This window comes from Balaenoptera acutorostrata, chromosome 16 (genome assembly GCF_949987535.1).
Source record: "Balaenoptera acutorostrata chromosome 16, mBalAcu1.1, whole genome shotgun sequence".
Lineage (NCBI taxonomy): Eukaryota > Metazoa > Chordata > Mammalia > Artiodactyla > Balaenopteridae > Balaenoptera > Balaenoptera acutorostrata.
Genome location: NC_080079.1, coordinates 39,132,495 through 39,156,007, shown reverse-complemented (window position 1 = coordinate 39,156,007; position 23,513 = coordinate 39,132,495). Strand labels below are relative to the sequence as shown.

Here is a 23,513-nt window from a genome sequence, read left to right as displayed (position 1 = left end):
GAAATGACCATTAATGACCGTTAAGAACTAATGACCATTAAGAAATCAGCCTCATAATAACAGATTTCCAAGAGGTAAGGAGTAGAGGCTTCTCCTCAAGAGTTTATATATAGAGAGAAGATGATAGTTTGAAAGAGATACAAGATTTTGGGGAGAGTGTGGGTTTTTGGTCTTAGAAGTGTTTGCTTGTTTTGGATAAAGGATAAGCGTTACCTGAGCTTTTTCATTAGGAGGAGACAGGTGGAGAGAATAAAGGCAAATGCCAGAGAGGAGATAATTAATAGAACACTTGCAAAAATGGAACCAATGTGAACATGAAGAGACACTGTTAGAAAGTATCAGGACTAAAAAGATTTTAAGACGAGAGAAAATAATTTTGAGGGCGCTCACATTGGGTGACCTCAGGGTTCCCAGTAAAATGGGAACTTAGTTCTTTGAGGATGATATTTGGGACAGGACAGAAAGAGAGGTTTTAAAATGCTGAAATCATTATAGTCAAGTGTTAATAAGTGCGTAACAGAAGAAAGAGTTATTGAATGATACAGATTTGGAATAGGTGAGACTGAGTAAAGACAGTGGAAAAGTGGGTTGGAAGGAATAGTGGGAGGAACACCAAATATCCTCCTGGTCTGTGAATATAAGGGAATTGAAGAAGCAATGGCTGCCTTTTGAGATGATGGCCAGGAATGTGATGCTAAGTCAATCTGAAGAATGCTAAGTTTAGCTAAAATTAGAATGTTTTGAAAGTTTTACTTGAGGAAAAAACCCTTTTCACTACCACACCGCCGCCATCATGGGTCGTATGCATGCTCCCGGGAAGGGCCTGTCCCAGTCGGCTCTGTCCTACCGCCGCAGCGTCCCCACCTGGCTGAAGCTGACGTCTGACGACGGGAAGGAGCAGGTCTACAAACTGGCCAAGAAGGGCCTGACTCCCTCGCAAATAGGTGTGATCCTGAGGGACTCACATGGTGTTGCACAAGTACGTTTTGTGACAGGCAATAAAATCTTGAGAATTCTTAAGTCCAAAGGACTTGCTCCTGATCTTCCTGAGGATCTCTATCATTTAATTAACAAAGCTGTTGCTGTTCGAAAGCATCTCGAGAGAAACAGAAAGGATAAAGATGCTAAATTCCGTCTGATTCTGATTGAGAGCCGTATTCACCGGTTGGCTCGATATTACAAGACCAAATGAGTCCTCCTCCCCAATTGGAAATACGAGTCATCCACAGCCTCTGCCCTGGTTGCATAAATTTGTCTGTTGTACTCAAGCAATAAAATCATTGTTTAACTAGAAAAAAAAAAAGTTAAGAATATAAGTATTTTTCTTCACAGTTAGAGTAGGAGAAGGAGAATAATTAGTGGTAGAGAGTAGAACTATATTTTTGGGATATAGTTATAGACCAGTTTAGCTTAAAAATTCTTGATTCAAGAATAGAATTGATTTTTATTAGTCATAATTTAAATGAAAAAATGGAAAATTTGAAAATGTAGTAATTTTTAATCTTCAAGAGCTTTAAAGGTCAGCCCTCTTCAGATATGTAGAATTTTTGAAGATCAGTAAAAAGTTCATTTCTTAGATTTTTAAAAAGATATATATATTTAAATTTAATCTTAATATTCAAGATGCTGTATGTAAAACATGCACATGAATCATTGTTTTCAGTGTATGCATTCAGGAAATATGATATTTGAAGTGTTACAAATCACATTGTCAACTTAGTGTGGAAGTTTTACTCATTTTATTTCAAATCCTAGATTACAGTGTATTCTGTACAATACACTGTATTGTTAATTAAATTTTAGTGAGTGTGCATGATGGCTGTAAGAGATGAGAACAGAGTGAGGACGACACATTAAGGGCTATGGTCCATACACATTAGGGCCTTCCAAACTTTTTTTTTTTTTTTTTTTTTAAGGAAAACAAAACCAGAGTTTATTCATTACCAGATATCAAGATCTAATATAAAACTGTAAAAACTGGCTTGGTGGTGCTGAATTCTTTCAGCTTTTGCTTGTCTGTAAAGCTTTTGATTTCTCCCCAACTTTTTAATTTCTGTTAATTTGGACACATTGAATTTGAGGTGCTGGTAAGCTAACAGGTAGGTAAGAATTGCAAAGTTAAGGTACAGAAGACTAATTATGCATAATTTGATAGTAAGATAATAAATTTACAATTATGTTTTTCACCATTTTTCTTTGAATTGTGTCAATAATTTTGATTCATCTTGTATTTACACATTAATTATTCATCCGCTGGTGAGAACTAACAGATTCATAACACTGTTTCTCTACACATTTGCCTTTCTGTTAAGGATTAACTGGGTGTATAAACACCTGCATTATAGATATGCTACCAATCACTTGCTACTTGAGTAAAATTAAAGCTTTGAAAACCTTTTAATTATTTCATGCAAACTTACACCAAGAATGGAGATAAAGAGAAAAAATATCATCTATCATTCCACTAAGCCCTAATAAATAACTTGACAGCTTGGTTGTCTTGTAGACTTCCATTGATTTAATTTTTAAAATCTTATTTAATTTTAATTTTTAGACTAGATTATAAATACACATGGTTCAAAACAGATTCCCTCCCACCCACCCATCTTCTGTCTGCTGTTTCCCCCAACCTGCTTTGCAGTTCTGTATTTTATCTTGATAAATATGAATGATAATTTTTTTTGCTGAAGTGGCATTAAATAATGTATAAAAAATAATTTTAAGTTTAAACACTTTTTAAACTTTAATGATAATTTTTAGCATTAGTGTTTGTAGCAGCTATTCAAAGCAACACTGTTTTATTGCCATTTCTTTAAGAAAATATGTAGAACTAAAAATCCAGCAATTCCAAAATAATACCTTAAATATAGGTAGAATTTCTAAAACTGCTGATTCAGATTTTTGTAACATTTTGTTGTTTTAGCATGCTTTTGTCTAATTGTGTTTAGTGTTTAATCCTCATGAGAATCCTGTGAAGATGGTATTGTCTTCATTTTCCTGCAGAAACAAAGTTTGTGTTTTGACTGTCAACATTCAAATCCAAGTCTTCTGATTATATGATTTTTGTACTATAGCCAAAATCTTAGATCATTAGTCCTGATTTGAAATGGCTTTTATCCATTATTTGGCATTTTATGTTTTTTAAAAATTGTAATAAAATCATGCTGACCTTTAAAAAAGAAGCAAGAATACTGAAACAAATACCTACATACCTGCCATTCAACATACTTTTCTTTAAATTCACGGAAATGTACTTTCCACTTTTCATTGGGGAAAGAAAAGTTTTTATGTCCAGAGTTTTTAACACATTGGGATATTTAGGTGCCAATATAACATCTAAAAGAGAAATATTGCAAATTCGAAGTTAAATGCTTAAATTATTCTGAAGTCATATCATGTAATAGGAAAAGAAACCTTAGATAAGTTCCCTAATACCTCACTTATTCAGCATCATTAGTGAATGCATTGCTGCACACAGTAGATTTTTTTTTTTGAGATAAGTCAGGGTCCCCATTTAAACACCACATGAATTGTATGTATTTTTAGCACTGTAATACTTAACTTTTCTAAAACATTATATATTTCCCTGGTTACATGCAAAGAGGTGTGTGTAGCTCAGGGCCATCGCTAAGTACCTTTGTTATCAAACTGTTGCATACATTTATGTCAGCTGCATACTCTTGTTTTTGTTGGGTTCTTAAGCCAGCATCACTTTTTGCTGCTGCTATTTCTGCCTCCTAAAGGCAATATGCCTTTATCTGACTTGCTGATTTTGATATGCTTTTGCCTGGAAAATAGGTATCCAAGTTTTTGAGGAATTCTGTGTTTAATAAGAATCTATACATGCTTGTGGGGAACCCTACGTGTAAAGAGCACAGCTGTAGTGCAGAGGCCTTTGACAGTTATTTTGGATATGCAGTGGCCTTTGCTTATTGGGTACATGGGTCAGAGATTGTTGTGACCGTTGAATAGATGGGGGTGTTATGATAATTGTATTTTAAGGGAGAAAAGTTATTCTGATGTTTCCTTTATATTGATGTTGCTTTGATTTACTCTATTACTGAGCTGGATTTAAATATTAAATCATTTAAGGTCAAATTTCTAATGTATATATGTTCTTCAATGGATACAACCCAGTTACCATAACGATTTAGTGAAATAACTATAATGGAACTTTTCTTTTGAATTTGGCTTTTCTTTTTTTTTTCTGTCCACCAGGGAGTAACTATTCCCAGTCAGAGGCGCTATGTATATTATTATAGCTACCTGTTAAAGAATCATCTGGATTATAGACCAGTGGCATTGTTGTTTCACAAGATGATGTTTGAAACTATTCCAATGTTCAGTGGCGGAACTTGCAGTAAGTGCTCTAAATTCTCATCCTTTGATGTACTGGAACACTTTTCTTAACATAGCTAGAAGTTTATATAAAAGTCTAAAAAGAAATTTACCACACTTAAAATTTATTCAGGTTTGTATATTTCTTAAGTATCCAAACTAATTAATTAGCTCAGTTGTTCAGCACATTGGGCTATGGAAGCTAAGGCCATTGGGTTTTAATGTCTTTGAAGCCAAATTATATTTATGAAAGAAATATTCTGTGCCGCAACTACCAAATGCAGCCTATATTCTGACTAGATGACTAAAATAACCTGTCCCGTCAGCATGAGAGTAGCATTGGGATTCATCCCTTTACTGGTGTTAGGTCAAGGGCCAATTCCTTGATATCTTAGTAAGACTAGATATTAATAGTAATGGTGATAGGGACAATAAAAAGAAAAAGAAAACGATGATAAGAGATGGCAACAAGCTGAAGTATATTGAATGAATAGGGTAGATTCAGTGTGTGTGGAGTATTAGAGAAAACCTGGATTTAGACCTGAGTTCCAGTGCTAGATTTGTCCTTAATGTGCTATGTAACCGAGGGCACATCATCTACCTCTCTGTGTCTTTGCTCATCAATAATATGAAGATATTTTGAAATCTGAAACTTCCTAGAAAAGTACTAAATAAGGATCATGTCATTGATGTCTGCCTCTAATTTATTTCTCTCTTACCCTAACCTCTATAAGCCTACCTCAGTCACCCTGGTCCTGTTCTGCTTCTCTGCTATTCTTCGCCAGAGTTCTTAGCTAAACTGATAGGAACCTTAAAACTTTGACCCAAAGCAGGTAGTCAAGGGAGAACACATGGAAGGAAGTATTGTTCAGCCCTGTAAAAGACCAGACTGTTGCTGCTTTTTTCTGTTACAGAGTTTTTTATATTAGTGTCTACCTTGGAAGTGATCAGTCATGTTTTCATGTTTAAGAACTGTGTTTTATTTATTCAGAATACAATTTTGTAGTTTCTAGATAAGATACCACTGTATTATTTTTTCTAATACCTCTAATAATATTTCAATGATATTCTGCAATTTGTTGATGGTTTCAGTTTTTAGCTTAAAGTTTGCTTCTTGACAGTATTTATGTAATTTAAAATTTTTCTGACCTTAATTTATACCTAGGGAATTAATTTCTTGATGTTGTTTATCTTTGTCAGATAGGTGTGATCACCTTCATTAGATCTTTTCTGTATTCTTAGGGCAAATAACTTTATCAAAGACCACAGATCTATTAACACAGCATATGAAAGGCTTCTAAGAGACCTCATTGATGCTTTTGTCATCTCAGTACAATTTTTAAAACTCCTGAGTGCAAGGTACTAGGCTGTCAGAGATGATTGGCACAGGAACTTTAGATTTATAGTGGAGAAGGGAAAAGGAAGAAAATAAAAAAGCTCACGCTCTTCCTATAGTATGAGATATCACTGTAAGAGCCAAATGGTAAGGTATAAAATATTAGAGAAATAATAAGGGAGAGAGAACATTCAGTTCAATAATCTTATCTACTATAATTTTTTTTTCACATTGGTCTCTCTAGCAAACATCTGTCAGTTCTGCTCTACATTTAAATGGTGTGTGTGTGTGTGTGTGTGTGTGTGTGTGTGTGTGTTGGATCTCTCAGTGTATTACATTTAAACTTCTCAACTTACTACTGAAATCTTTTTAATCTTTACCAATTTGCTAGTTCTCTGTTTATGCACTATGATTTAATACTATGTAGTAGGAGGGAGGGAGATGCAAGAGGGAAGAGAAATGGGAACATATTGTATATGTATAACTGATTCACTTTGTTATAAAGCAGAAGCTAACACACTATTGTAAGGCAATTATACTTCAATAAAGATGTTTAAAAAAAAATAAAATAATTTTAAAAATAAAAAAAAATACTATGTAGTAAAGCTGTAGTATAAGTAATATATAACTAATGGGAGGTTGTATGTATAAATCATAAATGGTATATTTAGAAAAATCAAGTTTGCGGGGATTGTCAAATAGTTTCATGAAGGAAGTCCAGCTCTTTATTGAACATTTGAGAAAGCATGCAGTTTAGGTTAGCCTTAAAACCAAAGAAAGTATTACAGGCAATAGGGAATAGCTTGAATTGAAGCACAGCAGAAGGAAATGAGCTAGACAAGAAATATAGAGATGGAGAATAGAATAGGAACGGAATGTGTGGCTGACTGTTGGAGGACTCCAAATGGGCATATCGGACTTGATCTGATAAATACTATGGTGTCAGTGGTCATACTAGAGGCTTAATAAGCTGTATTTAGGTACAGTTTTGTAGAAGGTAGTGATTGCAAGAGGGAGAAAAATGGTGGAAAGGAAAGCAGTTATGTGACTTGCTTTAAGACAGATGTGCTTTGCTTGGGCAATCAAATGAGATGTGATTAGTTTTTCTTTTGCCATTTATATCTAAATATTTTGTCGAAGTTTTTATTCTGGTCAGGTGAATAATTCACAGAAAAGGGAAGACAGAAAAGACAATCTAACTCAGACTTGGAGACATGAATGTTGATATTTTGGTTTTAAACATGTTGTAAACCAGGTAAAGGTGAGCTATTTACATGAAGATATTTAGTGGGTACTTGAAAGTATGGATTTGAACTTAGGTGAGAGATATACCTGATATTTTGAGAAGCATTAGGAAAGAGACATAGTAGTTAAGCCTTTCATGTAAATTTGGCGTGGGGCTAGAAGATGGGAAGGTTCAGAGGAAAACAGGGTGAGGGCTGAGACAAATAGGATTTGTAACAGTTTGGGTTCAGTAGGAGGAAGAGGAATCAGTGAAGAAAACAAACCATGTGAAAATAAAGTATCTTCTGCAAAGTTGTCAGGGGTTCACAGCCTTTTTCTTATTTGAGTATTGTCTTAATATTTCTAAATAAAGGAAAAGTTACTATCTTCTGTGTATCTAAAAGGGTTGAAAAAGTTAATGAAAGATGATCAGTGTGATTTTTCTCTCATACTATATCAATATGCATATATCCAAGAAAATTTAATTGTAATTTTTGTCTGCTACGTATCAGTGTCTTCATTTCTTTTTTTTAGAACACAGTCGATCATATCAAAGATATATATCTCAGAGTTGTGTCTTAGAAGTCAAAAGAACCATACTAATGTTGGACAACTGTTAAGTTTGGTCTTATCTATCTAAAATGTGAAATTCATATTGTAAAGAAAATTATTTTCTTTAGTGATATGAAGAAATATTTTCTACTTATTTTTATTAAAATGTTTTAGCTTAGTGTTGCTTAGATATTTCCTCAAAAAACTAATTTCTAATTAGATTATCAATTGTATATATAATTCTAAAGTTCTTGAAGGTACACATTTTAGATGTAGTTTAATTGAAATCTGGCTTACACAGTTAATTTGCTTTTTAAAGTCCTAAGATCAGGATTATCAGATTCTGAGTTAGTGGAGTTTGAATTAATAAGATTACAAGGCATTTCCCTCCTGGTTGATTTTTATCACAGCTTTGAAATCATACCTTGTTTATTTGCTTCTTCAAGCTAGGCTTCCCAGTGAAATTTTCAGTATCAAATAAAGTCTTGTAAAATAGCTCCTTGTACTTTGAATCTTTAGTCAAGGAAGTGAAAATTATTGACAGGTTGTTAGTGTAATGTTTCCCTTTTTTAGAGTTCCTTTTTCTCATGATAAATGTCTCACAAATCCATATTGGAATAATCCCTCATGCTTTTATGAAGCCTACTATTTATTATGTGATTGATGATACTGCTTTAGGTATTACATAGATGAGCCAGTAGGTGTTTATTACACTGGAAAATTTATTTAGCCTGAACAAGCTTTTTGCCTTGTCCTCAGTTGTTGGTCACATTGATAAAGAATGTGATACTTCTTTTTTTTGTCTTTAAGGATGATGCCTTTTGGTGCTGAGAACTTTATGTCTATATATATGTATTTCTCATGCACTTTATGCAAGCTTATGTTTTTATTTCTTGATTATCTTGATATGTTTTGAAACTTCAAGACCCACTTCTTACCTCCTCAGGTTAATTACTTTTTTTTCTAATGAACTCTTGTCTTTGAACTTGGTGTACTACAAATGAATTATACTTTGTCAAATTATTTAGGTAACTAAAGTTTTTAAAGTCCTAGGATCTTAATGTTCATGACTTTAAATTCTGTCATTAATGTCATTAGGTATAAATGTATTTATGAGTAGTTTTTAAAAACAAAAAAACATAATCCTTGCCTGTTCACACTTACCTACCTTTTAGTTGCGTTGCTAATATAAGCATGATACATCTTGAGAAGTCATATTTTACCAGTTATTTTAAAACACACGTGGGTCAAAGCCAAAATACTTGTTAATGAAAATGGAGTATGTTTTGGAGAAAGGGGGGGTTGTGCTGTAATTTGTACTTGATGTCTGTTGCATTTCTTTGCAGACATTTCAAATCTCTTTCCTCCTGTTTCTTGTGGTGGTGGCTTTATATACCTTTCAAAATAAAATATGAGTTATAAGTAAAATTAATTATGGTTAATATTTTTATAAATATTGAAACTTGTGCTTATGGAATATATTATAACTTTGTTATAGATTATATTCTCTTCTTGTGAATGTGTAATGATTGGTATTTTGTGGGTTTTATTCCGTGGTAGAGACTTTAAAATGCTGCAGCAAATACTTGTTTTAAAAGTTACTTTTTATGCAGTTCATTTTAATTCTTAAAATAATTTATATTAGATTTTAACATTGTAATGTTGAAATTTTGATATTACTGTACAGTGCTAGAAGTCCAGTCTTGGTACTTACTATTTATGAAATAGAATTGACTTTAATACCAGTTATAGAACCTTATGTTGAAGGCTCAAATTAGGGAAAACCTTGTATTGATTTTATTTTGCCCTAGTTTATTTCCGCTGACTTGATTGATTGATTGATTGATTGATTGATTTAGCTATCTATTTACTATTTTCTCTCCACTGATTTGTTTTAGATCAGGGGTTAAAGATGCAGAATTACTACTTTGTGTATATTGCTAATATTAATCATCAAAATAGCTTTTGACAGTTTGACAGTTAAAGGTATTTCCTGTGAAGTGATACTAGTTATGTATTTGACCACGCAGATCCTCAGTTTGTGGTCTGCCAGCTAAAGGTGAAGATATATTCCTCCAATTCAGGACCCACACGACGGGAAGACAAGTTCATGTACTTTGAGTTCCCTCAGCCGTTGCCTGTGTGTGGTGACATCAAAGTAGAGTTCTTCCACAAACAGAACAAGATGCTAAAAAAGGTTTGCACTTTACTTTTATTGGGAAAAATATCCAGAATAGCCATACCTTGAATAGTAACCTCAGATCTTTTGCTTAAAGCATTTAGTTAGGCAGAAGTCATTCTGTAAGGAGAGACTAAAAGATGTATTTTATGACTGACACCTAATGAATCATGAATGATTTTCTATTAGATCTGCACATGCTTTGCTTATTATGGCATCGGTGAGCCATTATTAATGGTAAATAGTCCTAGTAGAAGGAAACAGCCATGTGACATTATAATTTGAGATGAATTTTCTTTAACTTAGGTTATGCATATAAATTTTATAAAAGGATTAAAGATTGCATACATATCCCATTCAATCAGTTACAGTCCTTTCAGAAGGGATGATTAATTACTGAGAAGTTAACATGGGACCATGAGTTTGAAAAAAAAATTTGGTCTGCATGTATAAATAAAATCTGTTTTGTGGTCTTGTGTAATGACACAAACCACTTTTCCCCCATTTTGGTTAATGTTTCTTGAGACTGGGTCATTTTATATTTAGCTTCCTCAAATTTACTGAGTATTTCGATTTTTAGTTAGGAGAGAAATAAATATGAAGAGGAAGTAATAAAGAATGAAAAAGTGTGGTATTATTTAAATATGCAGGTTTAGAAAGTTAGTGAGGTTTGCATCTCACTGAGCTATATTTAGAGAATGCAGGGGCTCATTTTAAAACAAACTGTCTTGGTTTAAACTATTAAGTGTGAACATTTAAGGTGAACCTAAGGTGCAAAATTTTTAGGTAGTAATGAACAAAAACATTAGCTGTGTATATTGTTACTGCCTCCTTAAACATACCAGATAGTGTATTGCTAATCTTTAGACAGTCTCTGTAATAGGACTGATTTCATTTTCCTGAATTTTAGCTTTTTTTTTTTTTTGAGAAAAAATAAGAGGAAGCTTCATTTACTACAAAAATTTTAACCTCTATTTTGACTTGTCAAAAGAAGTATAATTTCCTTTATCCAGAATCTAGGTAGCTGGAAAATCACAAAATGTAAAACTGATTTTTTTCACCAGAAACCCATTTCCTACATGTTCTGTATAAATAAAAGTTAAGTATATCTCAGTAACTTTGAAAATATATTTTTCAATAATCCAAGAAGTGTTAACAAATGTTTTAAAATTAAGGTAAGTAATTTTTTCCCTTCTATTCACTGTAAGACTGGTACACATAAGATTTTATGTTTTGCTTTTAAAAATAGGCACCTGTATCACTGTTTCCCTATATGTTTAGGAGTGTACTAATTCTTATTCTTCTAGTTCCTATCACCTATACATTATATTAACACATGTAAAATTGAGGATTAAGTTAAATATTTATAATAATTTGTGTATCTTGAATTACTTTACATTTATTTCCATTTTATGTGATTTTCCTTGCCTGTTATAAATGTTTGTTCTGATTTAAACAAGAACAGTTTTACTATAATCAGTACATTAGCAGAATCTACATTTTTTGAAGTTTAAATTCTACTAGCTTATTTTCTTCTGACTCTAAGTAAAATATGTGTCTAGTTATTGCTAACTCAGTAACTTTGCTAAAATGATTGAAATTAACAATATTTTCAAAGATTACCACATATAAAATTGCTATGCTAGGTACTGTTAAAAGATACAAAGACATTTAAGACATAAGTTACTTAAGGGTCTTACCGTCTTCCTGGGAAAATAAACTTGAAGGTAAATTAAAATAAAAGATTTAAATGGCAGTTTAAGGTACCAGATAAGGTGTCATGGGGTTGTACATCATTAATTGTCAAATACTGCATACAGGCCAGTTCCACTAATAAAGAGAGAGAACATTTTCTATGTTGGTCAAGAAAGGTTTGAAGTAATGAACTTCTGATGTGGTTTTTTGATTTACAAGACCTCATTATTAGTTAATAAGTGATTTTTTAAAAATAGGCATTTTATAACAACGAAAAGTTGAAGTTCTTACCACCCCCCCCATATTGTATTATGAAAAATTTCAAACATACATTGTCATGCAAGAAACTGGAGCCACTTAATGTTTGTATTGCTGTAGAAGTAAAAATGTATCTGCCTTGCTTCCTTGGGAAGTTGTAGTGACATTTTAAGAACTTTTGGTAAAGTAAATTTTGTAATAGCTTGTTGAAACAAAATTAAATCCATTTCTGGGTCTTTTAATATATACATATAAACTCAACACTTTTAAAAGCTAGTGTTAGACTAGAAAAGGAGATATTTTACTTAAAGTATTAACTTAAGTTTATTTTAGAGCCTGTGGAATTACATTTTTGGTCTAGATTTGAATTAAAGGAAAAATCCTATGTGAATTAGATGCAACAGATAACCCACAGATTGCCCAGTATTAGTCTTTGTGTTTACCTTTATTCAGAATATTAATGACACATGGCATAATTTGTTCACTTCTTAGGGCAAATGTTGAATATAAGTAACATTGTCTTTTTTTTTTTTTTTTTTTTTTTTTTGACCACAACAAAAGCAACAATCATTGCAATTACCAAACATGAAACACACTCATACTATGTCATAATATTGACATTCAGTCCAGTAATCCTCCACTGTAACAGCTCCTTTACTTTGCAGTGAAAATTGATTTGTATATTCTTTGCCTCTGAGTCCTTGTGGGATTTTTTTTTTTTTAATTCAGACAGAAAGTCACAAAAATTATACTCATCCTCATCAGTTCACTCAGTCCCATGTAATTAATTATTTTTTTTCATCTTGATCTTTTGTTAGCACTTTTATGAGTTCATCAGTTTTTCATTAGAGTTCTGAAAATGCTTATTCATTCAGTTCAGCAGTACAGTCAGTTACCAGAAACCTGTACTTGTCAGAGTCTTTTCCATGAATTTCTTGAAGATGAAACCCTTTTATAGGAACATATTTGCAAAATCATCAGAGTACACCCAGAACTGTCTGTAAATGACAAAAGACTTAAAAATGACCACGGTTAAAGATTTGATGAAAGTTCATAATAATGCAGTTGACAAGAAAATTAGTTATTTCTGAGATATACATTTTAAAGTAAACATTGTCTTTTTAAAAAAAATTTTATGTCTGTTTTCTTTTTTTTTTTTTAGGACAAAATGTTTCACTTTTGGGTAAATACATTCTTCATACCAGGACCAGAGGAAACCTCAGAAAAAGTAGAAAATGGAAGTCTATGTGATCAAGAAATTGATAGTATTTGCAGTATAGAGCGTGCAGATAATGACAAGGAATATCTAGTACTCACTTTAACAAAAAATGATCTCGACAAAGCAAATAAAGACAAGGCCAACCGATACTTTTCTCCAAATTTTAAGGTCAGTTAAAAACATTTTGAGGAGTTGGTGAGTGGTTCTGTGTGTGTGTTTGTTTTATTCCAAGTGTGTAGCTGGTGAAAGACTTGCTTGACTTATTTTTAAATTACGTATATTCATAAGCATTGTTTATTTAGCAGTAAGGTGAAAGTTTCTAATGAAATCCAATGCACAGAGAGTCAAAAGGCCACAGTTTCCTTACCCTATTCTTTGTTACTTGGTGAAATCTGGGAGGGGATTTAAGTAAGTTGGATATGAAGTAGGAATAGGTGAAAAAAGAAGTGGAAAGGAACTCAGCCCTTTGGGAATGATTCATATGGAATGTTTTCACTGCTTTTACTCTTGTCCCCCTCCAGTTTATTCTCAACTCCTTAGAGTGATCTTAAAAATGACTTGATTGTGTCACTCCTGTTTATACTTTTTAAAGACCTTGTGCTTTTTTGATGTGACCTGCAGGAACCTGCATAATTTAGCACAGGACTACCTTCTGCATTTACTCTAGCCACATTCTCTCCCTGTGATTCACTCTCAGACCTGGTCTCTTTTCAGTTCTTCAAAATGCTATACTCCTCTGCCTCAGGTCTTTATAATTCTTTTCCTTCTCCCCGAACCTCTCCACCCTCGGCCTTTCCTTGCCCTTCACGTGGCTGTCCCTCACATTCTAACCTTAGCTTCAATCTCATGTGCTCTGTAAGGCCTCTGATCGTCCTCCCCTCTCCTTCTCTTTTTAAAATTCTGTCTACTTCCTCTTATTATGGAATTATTTGGTTCATTTTACTTTTATCTAAATGTGATATGTATGTGTATATTTCTACTTATATTTCTAGATGAGAATTCTCCAGGTTAAAAAGCTGACTTGTAAACATTCCCAAATGGTGGTTTGCCACTTTCTTCTTCCCCTTTCCTATTTCTTATTCTACTTCATTTTTCTCTCTTCCTTTCACCATACCCTCCTCCTTTCTCTTTTTTTTTTTTTTTTGCCCTCTCTTTCTCCCACCAGGTCCAGGCCTTTCTCTTTTTATTTTTTATTTTTTATTTTTTTTAAATTAATTTATTTATTTTTGGTTGTGTTGGGTCTTAGTTTCTGTGCGAGGGCTTTCTCTAGTTGCGGCAAGCGGGGGCCACTCTTCATCGCGGTGCGCGGGCCTCTCACCGTCGCGGCCTCTCCCGTTGCGGAGCACAGGCTCCAGACGCGCAGGCTCAGCAATTGTGGCTCACGGGCCCAGTTGCTCTGCGGCATGTGGAATCTTCCCAGACCAGGGCTCAAACCCATGTCCCCTGCATTGGCAAGCGGATTCTCAACCACTGTACCACCAGGGAAGCCCTGCCTTTCTCTTTTTAAATTCTCTCTTTATTCCATTTTTATAGCATGTAGCAAACCTAATCATAGCTTATAAGAATATTGCTAGTAATAATAAAAATAAAGGGGGGGCTACCTCTTTTAAGTGAAAATGGATCTAATAATAAGTGCCTTTAGATCTTATATTTAAAGTGTTTAGTAAAGTGTTTAGTAGTGTCTTCTAGAATTCGTAGGTTTCCATTTACTTTCTTTTCTCTGTCTATATTTTACTCAGTTATTAGCTTTTAAGATGTGACTTCCTCTAACTTTATTATTTTCTGTTTTCATATTGCAAGAGGTTTTATATTTATAATTACAAATAAAAACTATTTGTTATCAGTAAACACATGAGTGAGCTATACAAATACCTGGGAAAAGAGGGAAGAGCTGGTGCAGAAGCCCTGAGACAGGAGTGAGCTTGGTTTATTTGAGGAGCGATAGATAAGAAATTGTTTTGACTAACGCACATCAGTCCAAGTGTGAAGATGTTGAGTGTTTTCTGCACGGGAAAGATGTAATCTGAATTTTGTCTTTAAAAGTTTACTCTGTCCCCTCCTTTAAAATATAGACTCGAGAGGGGTAAGAATGAAAGCTGAGAGGCTAGTTGAAGGTAGAACTAAAAGGATTTACTGATAGATTGGATATTGGATGTAAGAGAAGGAGAAAAATTGATAATGATTCTTGGATCATGGGGGAGGGGCTGTAGATATAATAGAATGATCAAAGGATTTGAAGTCAGATCTAATTTAAATCCCACATCCACTACCTACTAGATATGTGGCCTTTAACAAGTTCCCTAACCTTTCTGAGCTATAGCTTTCTCTCTTTTAAAATAGATACCTACCATTTAGAGTTGTTTTGACAGTTATTTCAGCTCTGCCTATAAGGCTGTTGGTTCACTGTTAAGAGCACTGTAGGATATTAACTTTCTTATTACTCCCTTTCGGTGAAGTTTTTAGGGCGAATGGAATCCTAAACATCATTGTTAATCAGTATTTTACACAGTGTAGTATTTGTATTTTTTAGTATCGTTTGTATCAGAAAATACATAGAATTTCAGATAAGTAGTTAGGTGAAACATTCTTTTGGAACTCAACTCTTTGTGAGTTGAATTTTGTGATTGAAAATAGATTATGTGGACTATTGAACTCAATACATTTATTTTGCAGAATTATTTAGTTAATGCTTGTAACATGCCTATTAAAAAATACAGTATATTAACATCCCAGTTTCTTTTCAATATATACCAAGAAAGAAAATGTAGGAAATCTTAAGAAGAGGGTCATTTAAAAGGCCCTTTAAAGATCATATGTGTCATAGTACTTAAAAATGAATCTGTCAAAAATATGTATCTTTAAATAATTTAAGATTAGTCAGATTTATGGATTTTCCATTTACACTTTCTCTTCTTTCTCTAGGTGAAGCTGTACTTCACAAAAACAGTAGAGGAGCCATCAAATCCAGAGGCTAGCAGTTCAACTTCTGTAACACCAGATGTTAGTGACAATGAACCTGATCATTATAGATATTCTGACACCACTGACTCTGATCCAGAGAATGAACCTTTTGATGAAGATCAGCATACACAAATTACAAAAGTCTGATTTTTTTTTTTTATCAAGAGGGATAAAACACCATGAAAACAAACTTGAATAAACTGAAAATGGACCTTTTTTTTTAATGGCAATAGGACATTGTGTCAGATTACCAGTTATAGGAACAATTCTCTTTTCCTGACCAATCTTGTTTTACCCTATACATCCACAGGGTTTTGACACTTGTTGTCCAGTTGAAAAAAGGTTGTGTAGCTGTGTCATGTATATACCTTTTTGTGTCAAAAGGACATTTAAAATTCAATTAGGATAAATAAAGATGGCACTTTCCCATTTTATTCCAGTTTTATAAAAAGTGGAGACAGACTGATGTGTATACGTAGGAATTTCTCATTTTGTGTTCTGTCACCAACTGAAGTGTCTAAAGAACTTTGTGATATACAGGTTCACATCCTACCCCTTTGCACTTGTGGCAACAGATAAGTTTGCAGTTGGCTAAGAGGAGTTTCTAAAGGGTTTTGCTACATTCTAATGCATGTATTCGGGTTAGGGGAATGGAGGGAATGCTCAGAAAGGAATATGTTTTATGCTGGACTCTGGACCATATACCATCTCCAGCTATTTACACGCACCTTTCTTTAGCATGCTACAGTTGTTAATCTGGACATTTGAGGAATTGGCCGCTGTCACTGCTTGTTATTTGTGCATTTTATTTTTTTTTAAGCATATTGGTGCTAGAAAAGGCAGCTAGAGGGAGTGAATCTGTATTGGGGTACAGGAATGAACCTTCCACAACATCTTAAGAATCCACAAATGAAGGGATATAAAAATAATGTGGTCATAGATAAGAAACACAGCAACAATGACTTAACCATATAAATGTGGAGGCTATCGACAAAGAATGGGCTTGAAACATTATAAAAATTGACAATGATTTATTAAATATGTTTTCTCAGTTATAATGACTGCTCCATCTCCTGTGTAATCAAGGCCAGTGCTAAAAGTCAGATGCTATTATTGCCTACATCAGTCAACAACTTACATTTATTTTATTAGTTTTCAATCGTATACCTGCTGTGGATGCTTCATGTGCTGCCTAAAAGCTTCTTTTTTCTCATTAAATATAAAATGTTTTGTAATGCTGCACAGGAAATTTCAATTTGAGATTCTACAGTAAGCGGTTTTTTTTTCCTTTAAAGATTTATGATGCACTTATTCAATCCAATAGATGTCAGCCGTTGCACCCTTTTGACCTTACACATTCATTACAATGAGTTTTGCAGTTTTGCACATTTTTTAAATGTCATTAACTGTTAGGGAATTTTACTTGAATACTGAATACATATAATGTTTATATTTAAAAGGACGTTATTTGTGTTAAAAAGGAAATTAGAGTTGCAGTAAATTTTCAACACTGCACAAATAATGTCATTTACTTTTTCAGTAGAAGTTGTCCCACATAATGCTTTTATCAATTTGCTATTGAAAGAATAGATTTTTTTAAATGTGCAGTGTTGAATCATTTCTTCATAGTGCTAGAGTTAGGACTAGGGCTTCAATTTCACTTCTTAAATATCATATATTTGATATGCCCAGACTGCATACGATTTTAAGCAGAGTACAACTACTATTGTAAAGTTAATGTGAAGATATGATTAAAAAGAATTTTTTCCCCCAGAAATTTGGTATCTTTCAAATTATACCTTGACCTTGAAACATTTGACCATCCAGCCAATTTATTTCTTAATGGTGTAAAATCTCATTTTCAATAACTTATTGGTGCTGAAATTGTTCACTAGCTGTGGTCTGACCTAGTTAATTTACAAATACAGATTGCATAGGACCTACTAGAGCAGCATTTATAGAGTTTGATGGTAAATAGATTAGGCAGAACTTCATCTAAAATATTCTTAGTAAATAATCTTGACATGTTTTCCATACCTCGTCAGTTTCATTCAACAAATAAAATTTTAAAATTTTTAACAAAGCTGTTAGGATTTACACATTTATATTTAAACATTGATATATAGAGAATTGATTGACTGCTCATAAGTTAAATTGGTAAAGTTAGAGACACCTATTCCTAAGATCTCATCATTGAAATTTATATGTCACCTTGTCTTTCATAAAAGCTGAAAACTGTTGACTAAAATGAAAATCAACTATTCATGTTTTGAAGATGATTATTAATACTGTTATTTGTTACAGTTTTGGGCACAGTATATTAAAGCGTAACTTGTATGGTTCCAATATGTAACATGGAGGGCCAGGTCATAAATAATGACATTATAATGGGCTTTTGCACTGTTATTATTTTTCCTTTGGAATGTGAAGGTCTGAATGAGGGTTTTGATTTTGAATGTTTCAGTGTTTTTGAGAAGCCTTGCTTACATTTTATGGTGTAGTCATTGGAAATGGAAAAATGGCATTATATATATTATATATATATAAATATATATTATACATACTACTCTCCTTTATTTCAGTTACCACGCCCATAGAATTTGACAAGAATTGCTATGACTGAAAGGTTTTTGAGTCCTAATTAAAACTTTATTTATGACAGTATTCATGATTAGCCTGAAATGCATTCTGTAGGTAATCTCTTTGAGTTTCTGGAATGTTTTCTTAGACTTTTTGGATGTGCAGCCGCTTACATGTCTGAAGTTACTTGAAGGCATCACTTTTAAGAAAGCTTACAATTGGGCCCTGTACCATCCCAAGTCCTCTGTAGCTCCTCTTGAACATTTTTTGCCATAATTATTAAAGGGTAGTTGAATAAATAGCATCACCATTCTTTGCTGTGGCACAGGTTATAAACTTAAGTGGAGTTTACCGGCAGCATCAAATGTTTCAGCTTTAAAAAATAAAAGTAGGGTACAAGTTACTGTTTAGTTCTAGAAAATTTGTGCAATATGTTCATAACGATGGCTGTGGTTGCCACAAAGTGCCTCGTTTACCTTTAAATACTGTTAATGTGTTATGCATGCAGATGGAAGGGGTGGAACTGTGCACTAAAGTGGGGGCTTTAACTGCAGTGTTTGGCAGAGTTGCCTTCTACCCTGCCAGTTCAAAAGTTCAATCTGTTTTCATATAGAATATATATACTAAAAAATTTCAGTCTGTTAAACAGCCTTACTCTGATTCAGCCTCTTCAGATACTCTTGTGCTGTGCAGCAGTGGCTCTGTGTAAATGCTATGCACTGAGGATACACAAAAAATTACGATGTGTACAGGATAATGCCTCATACCAATCAGATGTCCATTTGTTATTGTGTTTGTTAACAACCCTTTATCTCTTAGTGTTATAAACTCCACTTAAAACTGATTAAAGTCTCATTCTTGTCATTGTGTGGGTGTTTTATTAAATGAGAATATTTAATATTTATAATTGATTAGATTTATTGACATTTTAAACGATGGGCAGCCAAATGTGATTAATAAGTTTTTTGTAGGTTTTTTTTTTTTTTTCCCCTGCTGTCCTTCAAAGCCTACAGTTATATAAAAACATGGGCTCTTGTCAGTTTGGGAGTAGAGTATCAGTCTACTCATGTTTGAGAGAGGCATTTAGCTTTTTTAGTGTCTTAGTCAACACTTAATATACTGTTTCAAGCACATTAAATAATATGCTAATCCTAAAAAGTTCACGAGTCTTGAAAAATTGTGCATATATATATTTTTTACTAAGATGTCTGAAGATAATTCCCCAGAATGGATTTGATACCTCAGATGTCAGTTTTGTGGCTTTTCCATTCTTTATGATTCTGTAGTGTGCCATCAACGTATGGGGAGCTTCATCTACTCATTGTGACTTGTGCCATTTAAAAATTGATATTCCAGAATAGTCTAAAGGACTTTGTGTACTTGAACTTGCTCTTGTTATTTCTAATATTCTTAAAAGCTTAAAGACTAAGTAAGGCACACCCTTTCAACAAAGCATAGTAAGGTAATAAGTGACAGTGTAGCCTGTACAAATGTTTTGAAGATAAAGCAGATCATTTATGTAACAATAGAATTTAATGTTATTTCAAGTTTACATTTTCTCCATGTGACTTTTTTTTAAAGTAAATGTGAATATATAATGTAAAGAAGTATGAAAAGTCTGTGTGTGTACACACATTTTTTCTTTTTAGGTATTGTAAGTATGGTTGAAAACTATACTGGAGTTTAAAATTATTCTGACTTATAAGATGATCTTGGTGATGTCTGAAAAATAGGAATTTACTGGCAATTTTGTTTTTATTTGCATGTTCTCACGACTCTTAATTTGAGCTAGCTTGGTTAAGTGAATGCCATCACCATTTCCATTGAGAATATAAAAATCACCAGTGTTTAACATGCAGGCTTCCAAAGGCTTACAAAAAATCAAGACCCTTAAATCTAGTCAATTTGCTGCTAATGTGAAACTTTTTTGTTCTTTTATTCTTGCCAGATAATTAGCCACAGATCTAAAACTTAGTCTTAAGTGGCTTAAGTGTAAGTTTTGATTAGCAGTGCTGTTACTAGTGCAGAGAGAAATGTTTGTGAATAGAAATAATAATATAAATATTCAGTCTAAACTGGTATAAGTACCTAAAAAACTAGCAAAAAAGATAATAGAGGAAAACATTTTAAAACTTTTAAAGATGAGATGTTTGAGACCGATTTTCCTATAGAATTATGTATCTATAGGAAGCCTAATGATTATCAGTTGTTTTTAATTTTAGAGCAAATCTATTCCTTTATGACCATGATCTTGGTATTTTTCCATTTTTTAAGAGATCTTCCTTCTTCAAGTATTGGGTTGGCCCAAAAGTTCGTTCGGGTTTTTAACATCTTACCCAAAAATCCAAACGAACTTTTTGGCCAACACAATATATCAGACTGTATGTAGCCATTCTGACAAATTCACATGTGTTGGTAGCTTTAAAAGTTTGTAATGTGAAGTCAGTAAAGGACAATAGTTTCATTGGTGGTAATACCCTTTGGTTCTTAAGTTAGCTTTTTTGAGAATAGTTTCCTGTAACAACAAAATCTTCAGTCATAATCTCACCACCTGGAAACAGCTATTATTAATGCTTTAGTGACTATACAATCATTTTTTTCTGTATATTCATGTATATATTTTCTTCAAAAAATGAAATTTGTACTGTGCATGCTCTCAAGGCCTTTAAGCTTAGTATTTCCATCATGGATTTGTAGAATGTTAAAGTACATCAGAAAATAGACAGTGACTGGATTCTTTCTAACGCTACAGATGCGGATTATGTGCAGTTATTGAGAGCCCTTTCCAATTCAGTGGGTCAGTCATGGACGTTTAACTATTGTTAGCATCAGAATAATACATGTCTAAGTAAATAAAACAGTTACATTTATTTAGCATAGACAGGCTTAACATTGTAGATATTTCTCTTCAAAAACCATTTCAAACATTTGTATTTTGGAATTAGGTGTTAAACAGAATGTGTGAAACACTGTATTAGTAGTGAATTTCATCATCACCTTTCTATTTCTCTTATAGGTTGGAAAAGAAGGATGAGCTTTTCATTTTTTATAATTCCCAAACAGTTGCTCAATTTAGAGTGAATTAGTTTAACACCTGGAAAACAGAAAAAAAGCCACTGCTGGTTTATCACTTAGCTGTTTTTACATCTGTGTGCTCATGAGACTTCCATCACATCAAAAACTATTTCATGAATGGTTCACCTTAGCTCTGGAACTTAGAACTCTTTTAACAGTTACTTGAGAATTTGGTGGAAAAAAGTTTAGCTGGAGGGCAGTACATAACTTACAAACCAATGTATTGATATTTTATGAACATTTTTACATATATAAGTGAAGTCAACTGCCATCTTTTGAGCATTACCACATTTTAAAATAAAGCTGCATATTTTTAAATGAAGTGTTTAACAAGGATTTATATTTTTCATTTTTTTAATTAAAAGTAATTTATATCTCCTTTGTTGCATGTGGATTCTCATCTGTTCTTAAAATGGTTAGAGATTTTGTTTGTGTTAGAATGGAGCAAGGCCTGTAGTCATGGCTCTAGTGTTTCAGTTTGTCAAATCTGTTTACTGTAGTGAGATTATCTTAAAATGTTTAGATGTGGCTTTCTGTAGCTTATCATTTATTGGCTTTTATTTATGTTCACTTTTAGGATTTTCTGCCTACTCTATACAGTTGTCTAAATGATATCCCACGTTTACAAATGCTCATTCAGTTTCTATTTTCTTTTTCCATTATAATGCCTTAATGGGCAGTTTTTAAGTGTGTGTGCATGTGTGTGAGTGTTGGGAGGTCTGGGTGGGTGGTGAGAGTGCTAGGTTCCGATTTTAGAGATCAAATAGTTTGATTCAGGCAAACAGTTCTCACTGGAATTTTACAGTTCATCGTAATGAAAATAATGTTAACCCTGGATGACCTTTGACATACAGTAATGAATCTTGGATGTTAATGAATTTGTTGGTAGCATCTTGATGCATGCATTATTGAGTTATTTTCTAAGTTGTGCATTTATCCAAAGTTGGTATATTGGAAATGTTTATATCAAATTCCATTTGGCTACTGATGGACGTAAAAACAAATGCTTTATTATGGAGAGTATTTTTTCTTTAAAAAATTAAAAAGGTTAATTATTTTTAATATTTGGTTTTAAACTTTTTATTTGACAAGTATTTATCAAGTCCCCGCTATATATGACAGATGTTTGGAATACATTAGAGATCAAAACGACACCCTCTCTTGCCCTTGAGGAGTTTCCACTCTAGTAGAGGAAATAGACCTTATTAAAAAAGTTATAATATGTGACACTGTGATGATTGCCAAACATTCCATATGCTCCTCTAAATTTTCACCCCTTTGAAGTTAGATGGGGCCATTGTAACTAGTTTATTCCAACAAAATAGCACTGAAAGTGATGTGACACTTCCAAGGAAAGGCATTGTAAATAAAATCCCTTGTACAATCTTTAGGCTTCTCTTTACTACAGTGACTGAGTACATGACATGTTCCAGATGGTGCAACTCTGTCAGCTTGGGTCTTGAGTGACGATATGGAGCAAAACTTCCTCAAATTCTCCCCCTACATTGAATGTGTTAGATATTAGCATGAGCAAGAAGTAAACATATTGACTTAAACAGATTTGGGGACAATTTGTTACCATAGCATAGTTAATTACATTCTGACTTATGCTTTGGAAGGATCAGGGAAGGCTCTCTTGAGCAAGGAAGGAGTTAAGAATAAAGCAAAATGGAAAGTGACACCTTTAAACAACATGATGCAATAAGGAAACTAAACTGTAAGTCACTCAATAGTTATTGAGCACTTGATATATGTCAGGCACTGTTATAGATGCTTGGGATACAAATGGGTGAACAGTGGATTCCTGTCTTCATGGATCTCACATTCTAGCAAGGAATAATAGATAATGAACAATCAACATACCATATGTAAGTTAATAACTGCTATGGGGGAAAAACGTGGAACAGGGTAAGGAAGACCAGGTACGCAGAGGTAAAGATTGCAGTGTTGAATAGGGTAAGTCCAGAATAGGCCTCACTGGGAAGGTGAGAGTTTAACAGACCCCCTGAAACAGTAGTTAGAACTTTTCATCCTTTTAATCAGCAAGGTGCACTCATTATCCTCTATAAAATTTTATTCTCACCTTTTACAACTCT

At 33.2% G+C, this 23,513-nt stretch overlaps 2 protein-coding genes across 2 annotated transcripts in view; both read left to right on the top strand.

Annotated features, from left to right (window-relative positions):
* The window catches only part of PTEN (phosphatase and tensin homolog), a 92,883-nt gene extending 70,404 nt beyond the window's left edge, over positions 1–22,479 (top strand). Inside the window, exons 5-8 of the mRNA XM_057530718.1 lie at positions 4,219–4,360; positions 9,481–9,647; positions 12,745–12,969; positions 15,724–22,479. Of these exons, the coding sequence (XP_057386701.1) occupies positions 4,219–4,360; positions 9,481–9,647; positions 12,745–12,969; positions 15,724–15,909 (720 nt within the window). The 3' untranslated portion in view covers positions 15,910–22,479. The remainder of the gene's footprint in view (positions 1–4,218; positions 4,361–9,480; positions 9,648–12,744; positions 12,970–15,723) is intronic.
* LOC102998435 (40S ribosomal protein S13-like) lies at positions 749–1,303 on the top strand. Its single transcript, XM_057530719.1, has one exon. It carries the CDS (start codon positions 794–796, stop codon positions 1,190–1,192), a length of 399 nt encoding a protein of 132 aa, XP_057386702.1. The 5' UTR covers positions 749–793; the 3' UTR covers positions 1,193–1,303.
* Positions 22,480–23,513: the final 1,034 nt, after the last annotated feature.

Bases quoted from the DNA above. Each gene is read 5' to 3' on its own strand.
- LOC102998435 (XM_057530719.1), top strand. From the start codon at position 794: ATGGGTCGTATGCATGCTCCCGGGAAGGGCCTGTCCCAGTCGGCTCTG.